The following is a 19,793-nucleotide window of genomic DNA, read 5'->3' as shown; positions in this document are numbered from 1 at the left end:
AGCTTTAGTATGTCTTACATCACATATTATTTCATCCAGTTTCCCACAACCTACACACCAGATACCATATGAGTGCCTCAAACATACCAATTTTGTAGCTCGATTTGACTGCAAGCCAATAAAACGGACTGCACTTGATGGCTGGTCATTTGCAGTGCTTGCCAAACTGTAGTGCAGCTCCAACTGTAATGCTAAGACACAGCCACAGATATACATTCGTACACATATATAGACAATGAACGTATATTATGCCATAACAATATCAAGTAAATGACTAGGCAACTATCTAGTGATTGTGAGTATGCATGTGTGTGTGTGAGTGCGAGTGTGTTAGCAAGAACACCAATATACACAATATATGCGAATGTGGGCAATGGTTTTGTGCGCATTGCCAGTTGCCGCCCGTTGCTGTTGCCAGTTGTTGCAGCAACCAGGAGAGACATGCCCACTTATTTGCGCCAACTAATATTAAAACACCGTTATGCATATCAGCAGCCGCACAATTCACATGGCCGCCTATTTTGGCTCTCAGAACTGGCCAACTTGCTGCGGACTCTAGCGATTGGCATGTCTTGGCCATGGCCATAACCCTTTAATTATGGCAACAGCCACAGCAGCAGCAGCGGCCACAGCAACGAGTGCAACCAACGTCAACGCCTTTCCAAATGGCACTCGCCCAAAGTTGGACACTGGACGCGAACTCGGACGCCAGGCACTGGACTTTCTAAAAGCCATATCAAAATGGCCCAGACTCGTGTGAGAGCCAGAACAAAAGTGGCAACCGAAGCGACAACAACAAAAAATAGTAAAACAATAGTGCTCCAGTCGAAAGTCTCCGACTAGGAGTTATCCTTTACCCAGCCACGAGCTGATACGATGTGGTATCCAAATCCAAATAGGGCTGTTAATACTTCGATTTTGTGGGGCACAGATTGAGGCATTCAACAAGTTTATTATTTTCCATTAATGCTGGAAATAGGAGAAAAGCTTTTTGATAATATTGATCAATTCATTTAATCTGTGATTAGATTGACACACCTGTTAATGCTGGTTGAAGATGTGAATATACCCCGTTAACGGGTTCATGTGTATGGGGTATAGGAAGAGTACGAACACAGAGTTCTTAATTGCATTTCGATTACGTTGGCTTAGATCCGAATTTGCAACCAAATCAAAGTGCGAGCCACAGCCTGGCAACACGGTCGCAGAGAAAGCATCTCGGCAACAAAGTAAATGTTGCACTGGGAACAGGCCCACAGCAAATGGCAACAGGCAACAGACAACAGGAGGAGGCTGGCACTGCCACACCAAATAGACAACAGATGAGACAGCTCTGGCACTGCCAGAGCCCAGGGCTAGGCCTGAGCTCTAGCGAAACGCCTTTTGCAGACAACAGAAACTGGTTTCTGCTGGCAAGGCTAAAAATTGTAACAGGCCGCAGAACCTTTCTAAGCCACGTTGCGAGGCTGTCCTAGGCATTGGCATTGGTATGGGCCATTCAATACAGTTATTTTTTGTGCCCGCAACAACAAGGGGCAACTGTTTTTGGCTAGCAGCCATTAACGTTTGTGCCCCCTTCCGTCTGGGCCCTGTCAATGCATTAGGAGCTGCTCCTCTTGGAGTCATTAAATATGATTCCGCTCAAACTAGAACAGGCCAACACATAGCATCGACCATCAACAGACAACAGACAAAAGGCCGTACGCAATCATAAACGTGAAAGGAGCTGGCCAAAGACTTGCAGCAACAACGCACTTTGTATACACTTACAATTGCAAAATACGTTTTGTTGCCTTTGCTTTTTATGATTCGCTTTACGATTGTATTTCTACTAATTAATCCCCCCCTCCACCTATCCACACTCAATTTAGTTTACAGCCAATACACTAAATGCTCAAAATGCTTATGAGCCATAAAATGGACAACGAATTTAGCACAAAGATGCGACAAGTGAAAATTCAGCACAGAGAGTTTATAATTTTATGGCATAATCTACGGATAAGCCACAGCAGCAAAGCCCTATTACGTGTAGGAATCTACATTTGAGTCAATCCATAGTTACAGATAGTTTGGATACATTGGCTTATCAAGAAAATTCCTATGCTTGGAATATTTACAAACAAATCCCAAAGGCAACATCAATAAGTTCATTATAAATGTGTTTTTAAAGCATTGTTCATAAAGCTGATAGCAGCAAAAAAGCAAAGTTTCTTATTGGCTGGCGTTAAATCTAGAAATATATGCATATCACAACCATAGTTAAGTAGATATACTTTATCAGAAAACATGAAAAAAACTGTGAAATTATTCGATACCTATTTGAAACTATATATTAACGATCTACCCATAACCCAACGTCAATCACATATCTAATTAATTTAGCTAGTTATATATCTTACTTATCTTAATTATTAACTTTGAATGTTAATTTTGACCTATATAACCATGTATCCATGTGCTCTATAGTTATTTTTTTAATGCTTTGCAAACATTTAATAAGCAATTGTTACGCTATGATATAATCACATAGCATATATACTATTATGTTTATTCGTCTTCAAAATCAAGTTCTCTTCATTCTGCCCCCGACTAATAATACTTATAATAACAAGCTAACGCAGTCTTCTTGTATATATTTACAAGCTGCGTATCTCCATCAGCCCGGTTTGGCATACTCTTCATATTGCCTGGGCAACATAATCGAGACTAGTTGGCAGCACTGACCGATCTGTTGATGCCAAAAGCAATTCACACGCCGCACCCGCGTCCTCCTCTGCTACAGCTCTCCCCTATTCCACGTCTTAGGCTGAAGTGTTGGCTGCGTTCATGCGCCCGTTGGTTTAGCCAAGGTGGACCCTGCCTGTCAGTGTTGCCCACTTTGAGGAGCAAACAAAAACTAGTTCGACAATAAAAAAGGCTAAAATTAAATCTAAAGAGAGTTTGATATAAATAAATAACTTAATTAATTGAAAAACGATCCTAGAAATTAGTCAAGTGCGCTTTGAATAAAAGCCAGAATTCCCGCTGCAGAACTTTTCGCGTTATTGCTGCACTTTTAAATTAGAGCCAGATTTTCCGCAAACGAGAGAAGGAACTGGCTGTTCGTTGTTTGCCTGTTGCTGCCCCATGTTGAATGTGTTGCATGTTGGCCTGGCTCGCGGGCCTCAGCCTAGTCTGTTGTTTCAGTCTTGTCAGCTGTTTGCATAAACAAATATTATTACATGATATACTTCACGTTGCTGGCTTTTCATTGAATTATTAGTTATTTCAAATTTATGTGGCGTTCAGTTCTTTTTTTTAGTGCCCCTCTCCTTTTCCTTATTGCTTTTTATCGCCCGTCTATTTGCGTTTCCGCTTTGGTCGTTCTGGGCCGGGTGCTTTACAATTCCTCAATGGAGCAGCCGAGTCTTGAGCACGAATTCGGGCAGCCCGAGTCTTGAAGCTGTTGTTGTTGGCTGGCCGGGTTTGTTGGGGGCGTATTTGCCTAAGAAAAATAAATAAATATGAATTTATTGCAGCGCTCGTTCATTTTTTCGTCTTCGCTGGGGTTTAATTTCCTAATTGTGTGTGTGGGTGAGTGTGTGCGAGTGTGTGTGTCATTAAATCTAAAGCTAATGCTCGCTGCGATCATATAAACAAATATGCCCGAACCAGCTCTGTGCTCCCCCATTTTTTATATGCCAAAGATAGGCGATACGCTGCGAGCCACAAAAACGAGAAAAGAAGGAAAAAAATTGTCGCAGCCCCAAGACTCAAGTCGCCACATAAATATGTACTATATACATATATATATATATATATATGTATATACCATATATACATATTTGTAAGTGCTCTGAAAACTTTGATTTTTTCTGCTGCTGTGGCAATTTCTTTCAGCCCAGCAGCTCAGCAGCTCTCAGCTCTCACATAATTCATATTTGCCAGCTTTGCCTTTGCTTCCTCCAGAGATTCTACGAATTTTGTCACGCTTTGGATTTCAAAATTTGTTGATGTTAGGCAACAGCAGCACATAATACATAAGCATAAAAGTCTAGTATATGGTGTATTTATGTATATAGCATCTTATGTATCTGAAATTCCTTGAGGCGTAAGTAAATGGCATTTAACGCTTGATTTGCAGCGTTTAATTTTACCTGCTAGGCAAAGGTACTTTAGTTTCGCCAGCCTCACGAAGAGCCCTGCTCAGAGCCTTAGCGATTCATTGTTCTCTCGCCCGCACAAAGATGTTCAAAAAAAAATAATAAAGGACGGGGAGAGTTCAGCGTTCAAGTAGTTCGGACGGAAATTTAATATGAAATGATTTTTTTGTATATTATTTTCTTGTATGTTTTTGAAATATGAGATTTTTAGGCACTGATCTGTTTTTCTACCTGTTTTTATTTTATACCCGTTTTTTTTTTTTTTTTTTTTTTTTGTGGGAGCAAACAATTATTTTGTAATTCGGTTTATTTGGGCACTTGTGAAATTCTATACACAAAAAATAAGCAGATCGACAATATGGCTTTATCACAAATTGCTTGCAGGACGGGAAGGTGTCAACGTTTTGCGTTATGAATTAAACATTGCACTTGTCCCGGCCTATGCGCGGTTTGTGCCACAACATCGATTGAATCTAAAAATATATGAATAACTAGACATCTCTCTTAAGCTTAAATATAAAAAAAATAACCTAGTATGTTAAGTTATATTAATCGTAAGAAATATTTACAATATTTAAATCAAGCATTTTATGTTAAAAATTCAACAATCGAATCTCATTTTGAATTTTATCCATCGTTACAGCCTTTATAATTGTCAACTTGGTACAGTTGCGTTTCAAGCATGGACAACCGGGTGAGTTTTTAATAGTGGACGTTGGAATATAACAACATTAAAAATATCGTTAAAATTAATTTTAGTTTTTTGTTCATTTATTTGCGAGTGATCACTGTTATCATTCAAAATATTTATATTTATATTTATATTTATTGCCTTTATTGATTTCAAGAGCTTAAAATAATATTTGAACTTTTAACAAAATATTATAGGCAAGATAGTACATATTTAAATATTCGTAAGCATTGAAAAACTAGTGCGTTGGTTTGCATAAAGTAAATTTAAGCAGAATGTCAAATATATTTATTTAAAATATCAATTCGAAGTAAAGTCGCCAATGTGTACACCAAATTTAAAAATAGCGCGCTCTCGATCAGCTGCTGTTAGTATTTAATTTTGGTATTTTTACGCTATTTGTTCTATGCCACGCGTTTGGTGCATTTTGTGATGGTATCGGCGTCGGCGTCGTCGTCGTCGTCGACGTCGTTGTTAGTGGAAGAGTAAAAAAAAAAACAACAAGCCGAGCAATCGCTTGCCCGCCTGTTGTGTGTGCCTTCGTTATTTTTATTATTGTTGGTGCTGTGTGTTAAATATAAAAACAAATCGAATTAAAAGTAAAATATATATTTCGCGTGCAAATCGAAAGTAAGTTTTGCGCGAGCGAAAAAAACGAATTGTAAACATATTTATGTACATATACATACAAACATAATGTGATGTACCCCGCGCAGCGCCTAAATATTTTTTATTTATAAATTTTTTTCATTTTTTTTTTTTTTACTTTGCCTATGCTTGCGCTGTTTTTGTTTTTGCTGGCGCGTCGTAGCAGGCAGCGTATAAACCATTTCGAGTAAATATTCCAACAATTTACTGTTTATATTTTTTTTAAATTTATACAAATAAAATTAAATATGAATACGAATTTAATCGAACTCAAAACCATAATACAGCCCGAACTGAGCATTCTGAAAATGGAACGTGCCTCGTCGCCGCTGCTGCAGGCGAACCTCTCGCTGCCCGTACACCAGCCGAAGGGCCGGGGCCGTCCGCGCGCATCTTACGCCCAAACCGGTGAATTCGATTTGGGTCTAATACGTGAATTTCGCTCACGGCCAGCGTTGTATGATCGGTCGAATAAGCGCTTCAAGGATAAAATACACGTTGCCCAGCTCTGGATGCAAATCTCACACAAGTTGGGCTATGACGGTAAGTGTGTATATAATAAGAGTCAAATAGCTGAAAAAGTCTACTAATTATTATTACTATCATATTTCTAATGGCCGCCCCGCACAGTTTCTATATTGCGTGAACGCATGATCACGCTGCGTAATCGCTATAATATCGAAAAGCGTCGAGTGGAAAACAATTCGCTGTCGATATCGGGCAGCCAGTGGCCATTGTTCGAGAATCTTAGTTTTCTCTCGGAGCACATACGCAGCAGACGTTCATACAAGACGCAGTGTAAATCTCTGGACGAAGAGGATGACGAGGAGCCATTCGATGTGGATGATGGGAATAGCGAAAGCAATGGACCAGCCAAGGGTATTAAGCACGAGCTGGAGCCGGATTATGAGGATGGCGAGGATTTTGACTGTGATGGCGGGCCGCTGCCCGTGACCACTATGCTCAGGTGAGTGCAGTTCATAGCTATGGGTATAAAGCTAATATACAAGTCTATTGCAGCATACCACACAGCACACCCACGAATGTCAACAATGCGATAAGCGCTAGCAGCAACAACATCAACAACAGCAGCAGCAACAACATCAGCAATAACAATAGCAATAACAACATGCTTAATGGAAAAGCAGCGCTTCCAATGGCAAACTGTCGACAGCCGGAGCTGCTGCTTCGCGTGGCCAAACCGAAACGTGCACCACAGGCACAGGAAGAGGAGCCGCCGGCTGCCAAGCGACGTCCAGAAGGCCATTCTGCAGCAGCACCGGCGACATCAGCATCAGCAACAACAACAAACACGACAATAACAGCAATAACCACATATCCAAAGTTTCGCGCCTTTGGCGAATTTGTATCGCATTCGCTGAACGAGCTGCCACATGCGATGTCCATGCGCCTGGTCGAGAAGTTTACGCGCGAACTGGTCCAAGCGACCATCGCGAATGAGCATAGTCAAACGCAGAAACGCGAATCGATGGAGCCAAGCAGCATGGATGAAATGGATGATTAAACGAATGAGTTAGGCAGTTAAGATCAAACGAAACAAAACAACAAATTATAATTTAAACTAATTTTTTACTTAGACGCTTTTCAGCATCTAATTTTAGTACATATTTATGTATATTGTATATGCCAAATTGAATAAAAAAAAACAACGATTAACATTTTCTTTGGGGCGTGTTAACAATTAGGTGTCTATGATATTTGTTGAGTGCCAAAGCGACGCAGGCAATTGCAACTGCAACATGCGGCAAGTGTCTGTGCCACAGGCACATTTTTTGTATTTGATTATTAATGCCTCTATATTTTAATTAAATTATAGCTACGCAATAGGCTGTTGTAATCACAGTGTTTAAGCCAAGCTAGAAAAGCCGACGACTCGCTTGGCTTATTGATATTGTTATAGGCATTTGTGTGCGTGTGTGCTAAGTGGTGTGCAACATTAAAACGTCACCTGATGTAGGTCGTGCCTGGTGCTTATTTGTTGTTATGCGAAAATCCAAATTGCACTAGTCCCGGCCTGCAGTGAGTGTCGCAGCCAACGTTCCTTGTTTATCACGGGTCGGTGAGCCAAAATGTGGTGGCATGCCTCCGTCACTGTGTGGCAGAGCAGTCGCTTCTCTGCCTGCTGTGAAGCCCTGTAATTATATAATTTAATCAAATTACTTGCATATGTTGCCAAAAAAAAAAAAAAAAAAAAAAAAAAACAAAGCAAAAAAAGAAAGAAATGAGAGAAGAGTAAAAACGAGCATCGACCGCAACGTTAGGTGCCGCATTTTGACAGTGAAATGTGATTATGTGTGTGCCGTGTGCGTGGCCAAAAGAAAGATATTTGCGTATTTTGGCGTTCATCATCATTATTCTTCAAACTGCGCTCGGCAGCTTAAACATTTTTGTACGCGCACTTAAACTTGACAGCGGTTTGACAGTTGCAAATTACGCCAACTGCAGCAACGGCCGCAGCAGCAGAGGTGAGTGTTATATTTGGCAGCTTTTGCACTTGAGCCCAGCCAGCTTGCAGCAACTACACATCTTGACCTGCCAGCTGTAAGCAGCCAACTTCAAGTGCTAGAACAATCCCAAGCTCACTGCTATGCACACTATGCGCGCTTTTCAAATCAAATCATTTTATTAAAATACCGTTAATTTATTTTTATGTATATATATTTTTATGTATATATATATTTATGTATATATATATATATATTTATGTATATATATATATATATATATTTATGTATATATATATATATATTTATGTATATATATATGTCTATTTAAATTTAATTGGAGTTTGAATTGTTGTCATTTGTTAAATTAATTAGCTAAATTTAAACACTTAAGTAAACGCGCGTGCATATTGCATACTCATACTTATGTATTGTTTTCAATTCTTGTTTTTTCGTATAATCGTATTGTTTTTTAAATATTAATTACTCGTAAGTTCGAATTAAAATCACTCAAAAAATGTGCTGCTCTTTCAGTTTTTTTTTTTTTTGATTTGACAATCAGATTTGTAAAGTAGCTAGAATATACGACGAGACACAGTACACGACATTTATAGCTAATAATAATTTGTAATAAAAGTCTAATAAGGAGTTGAAATTTTAGGATTAGACCAACAAATACAACGGCGACAAAGAGATCAAAATGCATATCGATTTCAGGCAGCGGCCACCGTCACAACTCATACGTAATATTATTCATATGATCGCGTGTCTTCCGAGCTTTAAACGGCGCTGCGAAATGCTCATAATCATAGGCGGTGTCCGCATTGTAGGAGGAACAGCGACGTAAACGATGATGCACAAAGGAGCTGCTGTAGGGGGCCTGATTGCCATGCCCGGCGCCAAAGCAACGCATCGCAGCGCACAGCAACGTGCACCAGCGCCAGGAGGAGAAGGCATAAAATTGGTGTGCACCAGCACCGCCGCCGCCTCCATTATTATGGCCCTTCTTGGCTAGCAAATGCTGGCGACTGTGATGCAAATAGGGATTGTAATTGGAGCGAAAGCTGCTGTCGCTGCTGTGTCCGCTGTCATCGCTGCTGCTGTCACTACGCCGCAGACCCAAACGGAACAGATTGCCATTGTTGTGCGCCGCATTGGCAAAGTCCTCGAAATCCAAATGCGATTCATAATCATCATGCGATTCATATACATCACGATCAATGGAAACGGCGGGCGTGATGATCATAAATTGACTGTATTTGCGGCTGTGGCTCGGCGCCGAACGATTCTGCTGGCTGTGGTTGCTGCCTCCGCGCTGATTTACCATCGAGTTGAGTAGCGTTTGATTTGTATCCACCGAAGAGTAGCTATTGCTATTCGATATGGGTGACATATCATTGTTGTTGTTACTTGTGTTGCTGTTGTTGCTGCCGTTGTTGTTGTTGTTATTATTGTTAATATTGCTATAGGTATGGTGCATGTTGTTGTTGTGCGTGCTAAAAACACCAGCCGGGGCTGGTTGCGTAGTGGTCACCAGCGGCTGCTGCGGCTGATAATGCTGATACTGCAGCTGCAACGGCGAAGGCAAATGCGGCACTGGTTGCTGTTGATATTTCTGGGCATGCTTATGCCGCCGCTTGGCAACTGGAGCTGTAACTGTAACTGTCGCCGTGGCCGTGGCCGGGCCTGTGAATTTGGCTGTGACTGTGGCGAAAACTTGAACTGGCGCTGAGGTCTGTAGTGGTTGCTGTTGCGGTGCCGGCGATGTTGTTGTGGGCGTCGAGCCAACCGAGGGCATCCATCAGCTTGTTTCCTCCGAGCCGTTATTGCAATCATCGGGCTTGACAATTTGGTAAGTTATCAAATACTCTGGATAAGACTGCAAATGATGTTTGTTAGTAGAGCTGCTTGCTAAGCATATTTCGATATAGATTACCTGTTCACCCCGATAGACAACATATTCAGCAAAGTGCAGGCCACCCGCCGAGGGACGACCAATCACCGAATGGTGTCCGGGCGGCGCATGTGCCATCTTCATGGCGCTGTACTGCAAAAATGATTTGCCCAGCGCAACGCGGCACAGCAGCAGTTGCCTGCAAGGCAGATAACAATAAGTAACAGGAGAGTCTAGGTTGGCGATGATGAAACCCTACCTGGGACACACATAGCAGGATTTGTCCTTGTGCGATGGACAGCCTATGCCGCCGCCTATGCCATATACATACTGATTGCTCTTCGAGCTGTGTTCGGCAAAATAAATGCCAGCACCGAACATGCCGCCTATGTAGGCGTGCCGCTCATCAAAGCCACGCTGCACAATGGCATTGATAAAGGGGCTGCCATGGAAGAGCATGCGCTCGTTGGACTGCAAAAAGTTCTCCTCGGCAATCTCTTGGCGCCGATGCGCATACCGCTCCCACAACTTACGATTCTGCACCTTTTGTACCTGCAATAAAGTTGTATATTGTAAGACGAAGCGCTGGAGCGAATTGGCTCAGTCAATCGTACCCTAACAATGTTGTAGCGTGTGAAATAACCGCCTGCTTGTCCATTATCACGATGCTCCCGTATGGTAGCCTGCATCTCCTCCTCAACAGCGACAAACTCCTTGTCATCCGTCAGCAGGTCCACCAGCAGCGTGCACAGATTCACATTGTTGCCAATGCCTGGCGAGAATAGCGAAATATATCAAAGAATTTTATTTGAGCATGCGGTACTCACCCGTCGTGGCTCGCAGCTGCGCAATGCCCTTGAGTATCTTGTGTCGAAACCCATAGGCACACACGCCCACCTGCTTGAGATCATCATGACCCATCTCGGCCAATATGTCCAGAGTGATTTGCTCGCGTTCGAACAGTTCGATTAAATGATGCAATTGCTGGCTGCTCAAGAAACCGGATACATTTGTTATCGACTCCGGATCGGGCAGCAGCTCCTCGCTGCCCGTATTCTCGGCGCCATGTGCCTCGGCGCCCTGGGCAGGACTGAGGCGTGTGGCACAACTATGCAGAGGCAACGACACTGGCACGCTGAGCGTCATGGAAGCGCCCGAGGGCAGCAAAACTGTCTCCGTGGTGGGTGAGAGCAGTGCCGCCGCCGCGGATGCAGATGCTGATGCAGCCGTAGCAGCTGTTGCAGCATTAGCGGCTGCTGCAGCATCCGGCGCCAACGAGCTGGGGGCCAACGATTGCGTGGAGGCGTTGAGTGCATGCTGACTGAGCGACGTGGTCATGGCGTCTTGCAGTAGGCACTTGACATCATCTGCTGTGGCCAGCTCTATGGGGGTTTGTCCCTCCTGGTTTTTCATGTAGGCATCGGCACCATGAGCCAGTAGCAAGGAGCACAGCTGCGTGCGACCCTTTTGCGCGGCCTCATGCAGCGGCGTGAAGCCCCATTTGTCCGTGGCATTGACCACCGTCTTGTGCTTGATCAGCAGCGCGGCGATATCCAAATGTCCATAGGAGCTGGCATTGTGTAGCGGTATGAGTCCGCCCTTGTCCTGGGCATTAACATCGGCGCCATGCTCCAGCAGATACTCGGCACATTCGAAATTATTGTAACCCGCGGCTAGATGAAGCGGCGTGGAGTTGCGTCCATTTAAATCCCGGCAGTTGATCGTCTCCGGCGTGACCAGACGCTGCACACGCGCCAGATTGCCCTTTTTGGCCGCATCCAGCAGCGCGGAGGGACCACGCAAAAGCTCAGCGACATCATGATCCGAATCTTTGACGAGATCAGCAGGCGTGGCGCCATCACGATTCTTTTTCATGGGATCAGCGCCGTGTTTAAGGAGCAACTTGCATATATCGTACTTGCCCTTGGCAGCGGCCTCGTGGAGCGGCGTAAATTTCCACAAATCGGAAACATTCACATTGGCGCCATGCTTGACGAGCAGCTCGGTAACCTCGTAGTGGCCATACGAGCAGGCATTGTGCAGCGGCACCAGGCCACCTTTGTCGGCAGCATACACCTCGGCGCCGTGTTCCAGCAGAAATTGCACCACGGGCACACGATTGAAGCCGGCGGCAAAGTGCAGCGGCGTCGAGTGACGTCCATCCAGATCCCTGCAGTTGACCGTATGCGGATTGTTAAGCACAATGCGACGCACTGCATCCAAATCTCCAGCCTTGGCCGCCTCCAGCAGATGTGTCTCGCTGTCCGGCGGATTCTTGAGCAGCTTCAGCACGCTATCCGAGGCCAGCTGTGCGGCTGTCAGACCCTCCAGCGACACAATGCTGCTGTCCACCGCATAGGAGAGCAGCAGACGCACCGCCTGCTCATCGCGTGCGCAACGATGCAGCGCCGTTTGGCCCAGGCTGTCCAAGGCGTTCACCTTGGCGCCCTGCTTAAGCAACGCCTCCATGGCATCGTAGTGCATCAGCTCGGCGGCTAGATGCAGCGGTGTGAGGAATGCCTTGTTCTTCTCATTGAGCAGCGCTCCCTTGCGTGTCAGCAGCTCTACCAGCTGCTTGCGTTTCGCATCCTGACAGACCACAGCCAGGTGGAGTGGTGTATCCCCCGTGTACGGATGCACAAAGTTTACAATTTCGGCACAAACGAGTTTCTTGACACGCGACAAATCACATTTGCGGCAAGCGTCCAGCAGGCAGTGTCCCTTGTACTCAACTAGAATAGAACAATGATAAAGAATCAGTTAGGATATTTTTCAATCAGCTAAGAAAACTACTTAGAATAGCTGCTAATTATAATAATTAATAAACCCTTTTCAAAATTGAAGAAAAATCCAACCGTAAAATAAAGTAAATTTAAAGTATATAGCCAAAAGAAATTGGAAAATTTTCAGCTCAACATAATTTTTGGCTCTGGCCAAAATAAAAATGGAGTTAAAATTTATAAAGATATTTTACATTCATAACTATATAATATATTTTTGACTAGCGGGTATAGCCCGGCCTTGCCCGTGGCACGAATAAAATAAATGTTCTCAAAAAGCTTTGAAAATGATTTTGAAGCTGATCGGACGGTAAACAAACAACTTTCATACAAACGTTTTCCGCCAATTTACCTCTGTTGCGGGTGGAATTTTCCAAATCGGGTAAACACGTATTCATTAAGTTTATATGTAGAGCTTTAAAAATAATTTTGAAGCAAATCGCAAAAAAATTAAAACGTCACCAGAAAAATCTTTGAATTGCATTTTTTAACCAGGATGATTTGATCCTGCGAAAAATGTAAATCAGGACTGAAATGATTTTTCTTACGTCATCCACCAAGTCCTTGACCCCCATTAACACCAAAGAGGAATATATTTTTGGAAAAGTGTGTAACACCCCTCAAATGAATTTGAACAAAGAACTTTGAAGTTGAGTTTGAGACCCCGATCGGATGGTAAACAAAAAAGTTTCATTCAAATGTTTTTCGCGATTTTTTCATACTTGCGGGTGGAATTTCCCGAAACCCCGTTTTGACGTGCACCTTTATCACTTAAGGTAACTACAGTGAAAATTTGAGCTTCCTAGCTCTTACGGTTTGGGCTGTGCGTTGATCACCAAGGGAAGTCGCTTCGAACCGTAAGCTGAATCAGCAATCTTTCCTTTAGAGGGTCTTGCAGCCCTGGCTTAAGCAGAGTTCTGTTTGGTAGACGTTATGTAGGGATATTCCCTGTAAACTCGACAAGTTCTTAAAAAACAAATGGAGGGCGCTTAAGGAAAGGTATAGGTAAAAATCATTTAACAAAGAAATGGAAGAATGTAGAACGGATAGTTTTTATACCCTTGCAGAGGGTATTATAATATTGTCGTGAAATGTGTAACGCATAAAAGGAGACATCTCCAACCCCAGAAAGTATATATATTCTTGATCAGCATCAACAGCCGAGTCGATATAGCCATGTCCGTCTGTCCGTCTGTCTGTTTTTATTCGAACTAGTCCCTCAGTTTTAAAGCTATCTTTATGTCAAAACCAGCTGGATCGGACCACTATATCATATAGCTGCCATAGGAACGATCGGTCGAAAATTAAGTTGTTGTATGAAAAAACATTTTGTTTTTCAAGATATTTTGACCAAACTCGGCATTTATTAGTTTTATTTTACTCCTTATATATATGCAAAATCCTGTTAAGATCGGACCACTATGTACGCACTGCTGTATGATAAGCTGCCATAAGAACGATCGGTCGAAAATTAAGCTGTTGTATGGAAAACTTTTTTGTCATTCAAGATATTTTAATTGAACACTGACTTTAAAGATTTCACTATGCTCCCTTCGTTTTTGCAAAATCTTATTTACATCGCACTACTATATCATATATCTGCCATAGGAACGATCGGTCGAAAGCTAGGTTTTTGATTCAAAACCTTTCTGTTTATCAAGATATCTTGCCCAAACTCGGTTTTTACTATTTTCCCTGTGCTTCTTATATACGGGCAAAGCACTATAAGCATTATGAAAAGGATAGGTCTGCAAGGGTATTAGATCTTCGGCGTGCCGAAAATAGCCTTTCTTTCTCGTTATAGTGTGAAGTTTGTATTCATCAAACCATGCAATTTATTTATATTTAAAAAATTTAATTTGAACCGGTTTCTTTAAGCGGTTCGTTTAAAGCAGACGACTCGTAAATTAATTCTAATAGAAAGGTGATAATTATACTTTTTAAAATATTAAAAACTAAAGTCATATGCTTTACACATGCTTAAAAGATCTTGAACTTAACGTACTTCGAAAAAAGCGATTTAAATTTTATGGAAACACTTACAGGCAATGCGTTCCCTCAGCTCCCGCGTTGGGGCCGCATCGATGGCCGACTTGTTGTGGCAGTTAAGGAGCGTAGGATCTGCGCCGCGACTGAGCAGCAGGCTGCAGACCTCCACACGGCTTTTGGAGGCGGCCTCGTGCAGCGGCGTAAAGGCCCACAGATCGTTGGCATTGACATTGGCGCCAGCCTGGATGAGCAGCTTGGTGACATCAAAATGGCCATAGGAGCAGGCATTATGCAGCGGCACCAGGCCGCCCTTATCCTTGGCATGGACATCGGCGCCATTCGCCAGGAGTATTTCGACAATGCCTATGCGATTGTAGCCCGCGGCCAGATGAAGCGGGGTCGAGCGGCGTCCATCGCTCGCATGACAATTGACATTAAGGGGCGTGAGCAGCGCTAGGAGGCGATCCTCGGCGCCGGAGCGTGCCGCCTCGAGCAGCTCATCCTTGCGATATTCGCCGGTCAAGACCGGACGTGTCGCATCATCGGCCAGCTCCAGCGGTGTCTTCTGCTCCGAATTGCGTATGTTATGATTTGCGCCATGCTGCAAAAGTGCCAGGCAGACATCCACTTTGCCCTTGCTGGCCGCCTCGTGCAGCGGCGTATAATTCCAGTTGTCGGTGGTATTCGGGCTGGCGCCGGCCTTCAGCAACAGACGCACCACCTCCGCATGGCCAAAGGAGCAGCAATTGTGCAGCGGATGAAGTCCGCCCTCATCGCAGGCCTGTATCGAGGCGCCGCTGTTCAGCAGAAACTCAACCACCTCACGTCGGCCATAACCTGCAAAAGCAGAGCGCATTATATTAGATCCAATGCTAAACTTGACCAAGCAGCAAGCCCTAAAAGTGGCTCACATGGTTAACTAACTGTTTTTTGCGTTGTCTTTGCATTCGCTGGGCGTTTGCGGAGGAGGGCGGGTTCTTTGAGAGACCTTCGGTTCTAACAGATTTCCGGCAGTTGCCCCCCGCGACAACCACATGCACAGTGGGCTCTAGCAGCCGTCAAGCTTTTGGCCATCATAAATCTTAGTCTAGGTTATTGTTGAGACAACAAAGCAGCAAATAGAATAGCTGATAAAAAAAATAACAAAAAGTGTATCCAAGGCAGAGGTAAAGAAAGCTGTCAACACATAAAACCCCCTCGTGGCATTACTTCAAACACTTCCTATTTGAACTGGGCTAAGACCTCCTCAGTTCTTGACCGACTGGGAAAGTTCAAAGGTTAGCTAAAAAAGCTGCCAGTAAAGCTGACTGAGCTCTAGATATTATGGGGTAATTGTTTGTTTTTATATTAAAATAAGGAATTTATAAATTAATATAGCTTCTATATAAATATTAGTATTAAAATAAATAAAATTTATATTTTGTTTCTATTTTCTAATCAGCCAAAAACTCTGAACTTTTGATCAAATTATTATTTTATTTATCTTATCTTTGTATTCTTATTTTTTAATCCATTAACCTATAAAATGTCCAATCATTAGTCATCAGTCAGACTTAGAATTTTCCCAGATTGAAAAAACCAAGTAAGTTATGCAGATAAGATTTTGAAGAAATTGTTTTTATTTGTATGTTTAATTTTCGTTATCTATACAATAATATTTATGTTCATTTAACTGATTGACGCGTTGACTGATGCTTGATTTTGTGATGTAATCAAATCGAAGACGGTGTCTCCGATTGAAAAACTTTTGTGCAGTTGAAATTTGATAGTTTAAGGCAATCATTAGGGGCATTCACTGTGACAACAGCATTAGGGTGCCATATTACAAGCAAAATACAGCGATAAATGCATTTTCAAGCCAGCAAATAACTAATTTTATAAGCTATTGTGTCTACAAGCCGAAACACATTACGAACAAGAATTTGAAAAATAACTAATCATTTTTAAAAACAAAGTAATATAAAAACAAGATCACAAAAAAGTATAAAAATCTATAACAATTTTAAATTAGAAGAGCATTTAATATTTAAACGGGTTTTATTTGCAAAGTCTTTCCTGAAGTCTTTGCGAAACTTTTCGTTAGCCGCATTCACTTCACTATTTTTTCGCAAAACAATTACGAAAGTTGCGTGGAAAATTAATAGAATGGAAAATATTATTAGCTGTGAGCGGTGTGTTGAGCAATTGAATGTGCAATGGTTGGAATTAATATTATTATTATTATTATTTATATTGAGGTTTCTTTGCATTGTTATAATCATTAACAAAGCGCCTTGAGCAAGCGCATAAAGCCAAAAAGTTTAAGAATAATAAGACAATAATGTTGAAGGTTAATTAGTTAAACAATTGTTAAGTTGGCTAACTAAGAAAAATGAAATATGTTATATATCTCGTATGCTTATAGCCAAAGCTGCTAGGTCTAGCCAAAGACTTATGCGACTTTATCAGCGGATACGTGGCAGCCACAATTATCGAGTTTCTTATCGTCTTTATAAACAAGAAAGCTGTGCAAATAAAAAATGATAACAATGAATCGGATATAAATAAATGAATGTACGCTTATGAGAAATTCTTTGAGAGGGGTGCGTTGGTATGTTATAAAAACGTGTTACAATTTGCAACAGATGCGGCTCGAGGGGTGCAAAGGCTGTGGGCGGGGTGGGGAGGGACAACATTTGCTAGTTCGTTTAGACATTAAACAAGGTGAAAACTCTGTCAATAGCAACTGGAGACCTCTTGGAGATCTCACTTTTTTTTCTTCGGTCTTCAGAACGTGACAAAAGACATGACAACAACAAAATTGGATGGCAAACCAGTTTAGAGAGACAGTCAAAACAGTAAACAGTAAAAAGTAAAATACAAACAACACACAAAAAATGGGGGGAAACAAGCTAAGCATGAATCATAGACAGCTACCACAGAAAAGTATTTAATTATTTTTGTAACGAACTTAAAATGCACTTGCACAAGCATGGAAAATACAGATTTACAATATATAATATATAGTAATGTATTCAGATGCACAGTAAAAACCTTTCCTAGGCTTTTGATCACGTTTAAATATACTAAAACTTTATATAAATAATACATACTATGTTACTTGAACGTCGTACTAACAAGCGGCAGGTCGACGGTTCAAATTCAGTAACAATTCAATTCAATCGCAATTTTCATGTATTTTTTTTTTTATTTGATTTGTTATTAGTTTCATCTAGCATCAACTAAATAACATTAGAAAAATTTATATATTTTTCCAGATTAGAATTCGCAGCTGCTCGATTTTAGATTTTAGACGAAAAATATTATTACTAAAGTAAAAAATTAACGTATTTAAAATAAGTAAAATTTACTTTATTTTATAGCTTTAGAAATTCTATCTTCAATGCGTTACAAACCTCGCACTCAAATAGCAATACACATGGAAAGGGTATATAAAAAAAAGGCACAGCAAAAATTGATATGCAAAGGGCGTGAAACTCACAAGTACCCCTTTCCCCATCCCCAAAACCCCCTCTTAACCAGACAAAAGGTTTTTTTTTTAATTAGTTAAGGAGTTGGGGGCGAGCTGCGTGCGTTTGGGCGTGACAGCCGAGCGCGCCTTTGCGAAGCAACAGAGCAAAAAGTGAAATTTGTTATTTAAGCTGATACGATTTGAGCCCTGAGTTACAAAAAGGCAACTAGACGCTGGATGGCGGGTAGACAAGGCCAATAGAAAAGATGCAAACGACGTCAGCAGGATGCTGACCAGGTCGAACATATACATATATGCATATACATATGTGTGTATATATATACATATATTTTTCTCTTTGGCGAAAATAGAAAACATGTTGGGCCAAATGCAACACATAGTCGTTGCAGGGTCGCCGAGGGTTCCGGAATCGAAACCAAACCAAGCAGAAAAGTAGGTCAACTTTGCGAGCCGACTGTGCCGGGGGGTGCGGTGGGCGGGCGGCAAACCAACTCGCGGCGACCGCGCCAGGCAACAATGACGCTCGTCATAGCGACCAAAACTAGATCAAGGCCAGAAACGCAGCAGTGCCGAGTGCATGCGTGTGCGTGTAAATAGGGGTAGGGGGATGGGGCAGTGTTAAGTAGCAGAAAAAAAGCTATTTCTAGTAGGAAGGGGATAAAAAAGCTAAGTTGCTGTCTTCGCATTTCGTTAACAAGTTGGATTTCCCTTTGGTGGCGTATAAAAGCGAAAAAAAGGCTAGAATACTCGCTGCATTTAAAGGGAAACGGGCGCAACTGGCAGCACTGGTTAGGGGGCTGCTAACCACTGAGTCCTTCAACCTTAATAGGCGACAAGAGACGGCAGCAGAAACAGGGTGCGCGCTGCCGGGGCCCAAAGGATTCCGTTACTCACCCGCTGCAAAATGCAATGGCGTCGATTTGCGTCCCGCTGTGTCGCGCGCATTAACCGTTTGTGGCGTTATCAGCTTCTTCACTTTGGCTATTTCACCTGTTTTGCAGGCCTCAAAAAGCTCACGCAATGGATCGTTGGCCATGACCGTATCGAGATTAACATTTAATATAGCCCGACTGCGACTTGCCATTGTGCTAGTTGTTGTTGTTGTTACTGCTGCTGTTGTTGTTGTTTTTGATGCTGTTGCCTCGCTTCGCGCTGCTCCACTTCTGACTTTTGTTTTGTTTACACGCAGCGTAACTGAGCAGCAGCTGGCCGTCGCGCCCGAAAATAAAACGCGTTATACTCAATATATACACGGCTGCACTGAAAACAGATGCTATATCTGGTTGGCCTAACTCGAGTTCATGTTTATGCAGCTGTGAAACATTCACTGGCCATTTTTTGCTGCTGCTCCACACTCACTCACACAATCACAGACACGCACACAACTAACTGACGATGAGGAAACTCTTGGCCCTGTGGGGAGCAACAATTGTTTGCCTTGGCCCCGCAGGCAGCACTGCGTTTGGCACTTTTTTTTTATTAGTTAATAGCACAAGTGGTATGCACTATAATCAATATAAACTGTGCGAAAGCTCCTTTTCTTTTGTAAGTGCTGCGCTGCTGCTGCGCTAGTTGCAATTGTTTTCGTTCAGCTCGCGATGAGGATTGTTGATATTCTATCGATACACAGTACGCAACTTACTTAATCGATAAGAAAATTGGTATTTATAAATGGTGTGCACACACTGGTTACTCTGCGCAATCGTTTTGGC

The 19,793-nt window shown here is 42.4% G+C and overlaps 2 protein-coding genes across 5 annotated transcripts; one reads left to right on the top strand and one right to left on the bottom strand.

Moving 5' to 3' along the window:
* The first annotated feature begins 4,809 nt into the window (after window positions 1–4,809).
* On the top strand, window positions 4,810–7,133 carry LOC115763705 (putative uncharacterized protein DDB_G0287457). Of its 4 annotated transcripts, none has more exons than XM_030706395.1 (4): window positions 4,810–4,836; window positions 5,769–6,024; window positions 6,112–6,448; window positions 6,502–7,133. In XM_030706395.1, the coding sequence occupies exons 1-4, from the start codon at window positions 4,825–4,827 to the stop codon at window positions 7,004–7,006; spliced, it is 1,110 nt and encodes a 369-aa protein (XP_030562255.1). In that variant the 5' UTR covers window positions 4,810–4,824; the 3' UTR covers window positions 7,007–7,133. The 4 variants fall into 4 exon arrangements, with proteins under 4 accessions (XP_030562255.1, XP_030562256.1, XP_030562257.1 ...); XM_030706396.1 differs by lacking the exon at window positions 4,810–4,836 and adding an exon at window positions 5,442–5,463 and having other exon boundaries at window positions 6,502–7,132; XM_030706397.1 differs by lacking the exon at window positions 4,810–4,836 and adding an exon at window positions 5,653–5,668 and having other exon boundaries at window positions 6,502–7,132.
* A 1,372-nt stretch (window positions 7,134–8,505) lies between these two features.
* LOC115763704 (poly [ADP-ribose] polymerase tankyrase) lies at window positions 8,506–19,663 on the bottom strand. Its single transcript, XM_030706393.1, is given in 7 exon segments — window positions 8,506–9,825; window positions 9,883–10,039; window positions 10,100–10,392; window positions 10,455–10,612; window positions 10,668–12,572; window positions 14,664–15,446; window positions 18,976–19,663. Coding segments are annotated over 7 exon segments (4,635 nt in total). The 5' UTR covers window positions 19,166–19,663; the 3' UTR covers window positions 8,506–8,676.
* Between the last annotated feature and the right edge of the window lie 130 nt (window positions 19,664–19,793).

The sequence above is a fragment of the Drosophila novamexicana genome, unplaced genomic scaffold (assembly GCF_003285875.2).
Source record: "Drosophila novamexicana strain 15010-1031.04,08,12 unplaced genomic scaffold, DnovRS2.1 tig00000770-arrow-pilon, whole genome shotgun sequence".
NCBI lineage: Eukaryota > Metazoa > Arthropoda > Insecta > Diptera > Drosophilidae > Drosophila > Drosophila novamexicana.
Note: the sequence above shows the minus strand (reverse complement) of the source record. Positions and strands in the feature narration are given on the sequence as shown.

What these genes read in the sequence shown, in the direction of transcription:
- LOC115763705 (XM_030706394.1), top strand. Translation starts at nt 5,730, where the DNA reads ATGAATACGAATTTAATCGAACTCAAAACCATAATACAGCCCGAACTG. An exon ending in ACACAAGTTGGGCTATGACG is followed by an intron (nt 6,025 to 6,111) that starts GTAAGTGTGTAT and finishes CGCCCCGCACAG; the next exon opens with TTTCTATATTGCGTGAACGC. An exon ending in CCCGTGACCACTATGCTCAG is followed by an intron (nt 6,449 to 6,501) that starts GTGAGTGCAGTT and finishes AGTCTATTGCAG; the next exon opens with CATACCACACAGCACACCCA.